Genomic DNA, 3,042 nt, shown 5'->3' on the forward strand with positions numbered 1-3,042 from the left:
TGCTTTCCCTCCAAATCCTGCTGTCCAATAGGGTGGTTGTCTCCAGCTGGCAAGCTGTCACCTCTTCAGCTTCTCCTGGCTTGTCTCAGGATATGGAAGGGGTAGCAACATCTGTCTCACCAATCCCTGATGCCCTGCTTTCCCTCCAAATCCTGCTGTCCAATGGTGTGTTTGTCTCCAGCTGGCAAGCTGTCACCCCTTCAGCTTCTCCTGGCTTGTCTCAGGGCATGGAAGGGTTAGCTAGATTGCTGTCACCAATCACTGATGCCCTGGTGCCCAGCTGTAAGCCTGCAGTCCAATAGGATACTTGTTCCCAGGGGGCAGATGCAGCCATGGCAAGTATCCTAGTGGAGTCAATGCATTCCAATGCGGTCACTATTACGATCGTTTGAGGTTCTGGTATAGCGTTATATCAATATATCGCTATAAGCCGAACGTTCAAAAAAAAACCCCGTGCGGCCGAAAAAAGGCGCGAAACAAGCGTATCGGAACCGGGAGAGGGAACGGGAGACTTCTCGGAAGCGGTTGACAGGTAAATCGCTTCCCTCCCGGTTCCTATACGGAACAGGGACTTTCCTGTCTGAAATGGCAGTCAGATCCCGGTAGGGAACCGATTCTCAACCGGGTTCTGTCTGAAATGACAGACCACAACCCGGTTGAGAATTGGTTCCCTACCGGGAGATTCTGCCTGTCTGAAATTCCCCCATGTTTTGACAAAGGTAGTGTGAATGATTGTGGGTCCTGCTTCTCATTTTGGATGCAATACACAAAATAAACTGCAAAAGTGCATACAGTGTGAATAATTCAATGACAAAAGCTAAATTCTAATATGCAATAACGTCATAATGTTTTAATCTTTGTTTCTCAAAGACAGGATTCCATCAGACAGTCAGTGACGACGTCAAGGCAAACGAGACGAACTTCCTCAGAGCTATTGTTCGTTTCGATGTCTCTTTTTCAAACAACAGTCTCATTGTACTCTCTCCAGTTCATCAATATTTCAAGAGCTCTTGACAAGCGTATACATCTAAATTGGGCATTTCCAATTTTTAGTTGGGGCTCTGAACAGTCAACAGCTTTTGAGATTTGGCCGAAAACTTATCAGCATGCAGAATGTGGTTCTTAAAAAAACAAAACAAAACCAAGCCTCCAACACAAATATGAAATCTATAATCCGTTCTCCAGTTTGGGTTCCTTGTTCTCTGCATGAAGTTCAGATGCTATTGACCTCAGATCTGTTCTCCAGATGGGTGTCTTGGCATTTCACTCATCCTGCTACTCTGCAGCTTTTGCCAGAACATTCTCAGCATCTTCCTTGACGTCACTCAGAAAGCTTTTCAGCATGTAGAAGGTAGTTGCAAAAGAAGTTCCGTTACCAACTAGAGAGCCCAACACAGGTATGAAATCAAGAGCAAATTCGACTGCCATCAGTACCCTGCATGCATCTGACTTAAGTGCCAGATGGAGTACAAATTCTTCGGTGATTTGGCTGGCCAAGGGCACTATTTTTACAGCTGATTTAAGCTCATCAATAGGTTTGTGGATCCGATGTGCAAGTCTGCCAAGGGACTCTTCATCCAAGCCAAAGACCTGGCAGAATTTCTTCATTGTTGCCGCCAAGAAGGAAATGTCGCCACAAGGATGCAGTTCTGGGACAAGAAGGGCAGAGTCCTGGGACTGGGATATCATAGCACAAGACACAAGGGCTAATTTCCATATAAGGGCCTCCATAGCAGCCTTTTTCTTCTCCAGGGCTTCTTTTGAGAAAGCGGGCATTGACTCAATGATAACCTGTCTCTTGAGGCTATCGAGGTCATTTTCCAAGGTGTTGAGCAAGAGGGGGAAATCATACCCTCTCAAGTTCCAGCTGGAAAGGAGAAAAACCCTTGGGTTAGATTCTCCGGCTTTTCTCAGATTTTCACAGCAATATTGCCTAATCTTTTCAAGGGATTCCTCTTTATGGAAGTCTGGGTTCCTTTCTTCAGCCTGTATACTCTGATCTACTTTGGAACGCACAAAGTAATACTTCTTTTTCATTTCCTGGATTTCCTTGGTGAGTAGGACGTCGTTTTCTGTGAAGCGTTCTGAAGCCACAATAATGAAGAAATCGTACTTCGCAAAATCGGTCTTCTGCAGGTATTCATTTGCTTTGAATTCAGATGACCCAATTCCCGGTAGATCCCACACGGTGACATTGGGGAATACGGGATGTATATATTTACCTGGCTTCTTCATCGTTTCTGTGTTGCCAGTCTTAGCTGAATCATTGTCAAAATCACCCATACCTCTCAGAGCATTGACAAGGGATGATTTACCAGTGCCCGTCACCCCTGTGATGGCGATGTCGAGGGTGGTGCTGCTTAGTGATTTCAGTTCTTCATTAATTTGTTTTGAAAGATCTTGGAGATTGTTTTCTTTCAAAGCGTTTTTAAGTTTTTCCAGTTCGGCTCTTACTATTACTTTCGACATGGCAAACCCCATTTTGGTTCTTCTTGTTTTGCTGTTCAGAGAAAGGAAAGAGAGAAGGAAAGGCCGATTAGTACCTCAGGGTTTGAAGGTGTTCAAAGGAGACTTTTCATTGTTGATCTGGATTGCATGAGAAAACAGACTCCTCAAGAGGGCGCTCATTTGCAGCCGCTGTGCCCAGGCTATGAAACAGCATGGCCGATGCTGTACATAAAGCTCCTACATGCTCTTCCTTCTATATAAGGCACAAAGCAGAATTATTTCAGAATGCTTTTAGTGGGCATAAATAAGGAACAGCTCTATCAGCCATTAGGGACAACGCTGTATTAACTAGATGTATTCATGTGTTTAATCTTCTTTTTAATTGTGCATGCTAATATTTTGTAAGCTGCCTCAGGCATTGTGGAGAGGCAGGTTGGGATATAATTATGTTACATATATGAAGGGATGTCTCCAGGGCTATTTTTGGGCAGGAACACACAGGAACAGAGTTCCGGCTGGCTTCAGAGTTGGCCACGCTCACCACAGCCAAAACCTCTGTGTGTGCGGCTACCGAGGGAAGGCCTGGAGAGTGAC

The 3,042-nt window shown here is 45.0% G+C and overlaps 1 protein-coding gene across 1 annotated transcript; it reads right to left on the reverse strand.

Moving 5' to 3' along the window:
* Positions 1–1,060: 1,060 nt before the first annotated feature.
* LOC107124905 (interferon-inducible GTPase 5-like) lies at positions 1,061–2,481 on the reverse strand. The gene has a single exon (XM_015428402.1). The coding sequence runs from the start codon at positions 2,479–2,481 to the stop codon at positions 1,276–1,278; it is 1,206 nt and encodes a 401-aa protein (XP_015283888.1). The 3' UTR covers positions 1,061–1,275.
* Positions 2,482–3,042: the final 561 nt, after the last annotated feature.

Source organism: Gekko japonicus, unplaced genomic scaffold (assembly GCF_001447785.1).
Source record: "Gekko japonicus isolate JY-2015 unplaced genomic scaffold, Gekko_japonicus_V1.1 scaffold12466, whole genome shotgun sequence".
In the NCBI taxonomy this organism is placed as follows: Eukaryota; Metazoa; Chordata; class Lepidosauria; order Squamata; family Gekkonidae; genus Gekko; species Gekko japonicus.

Bases quoted from the DNA above. Each gene is read 5' to 3' on its own strand.
- LOC107124905 (XM_015428402.1), bottom strand. From the start codon at position 2,481: ATGGGGTTTGCCATGTCGAAAGTAATAGTAAGAGCCGAACTGGAAAAA.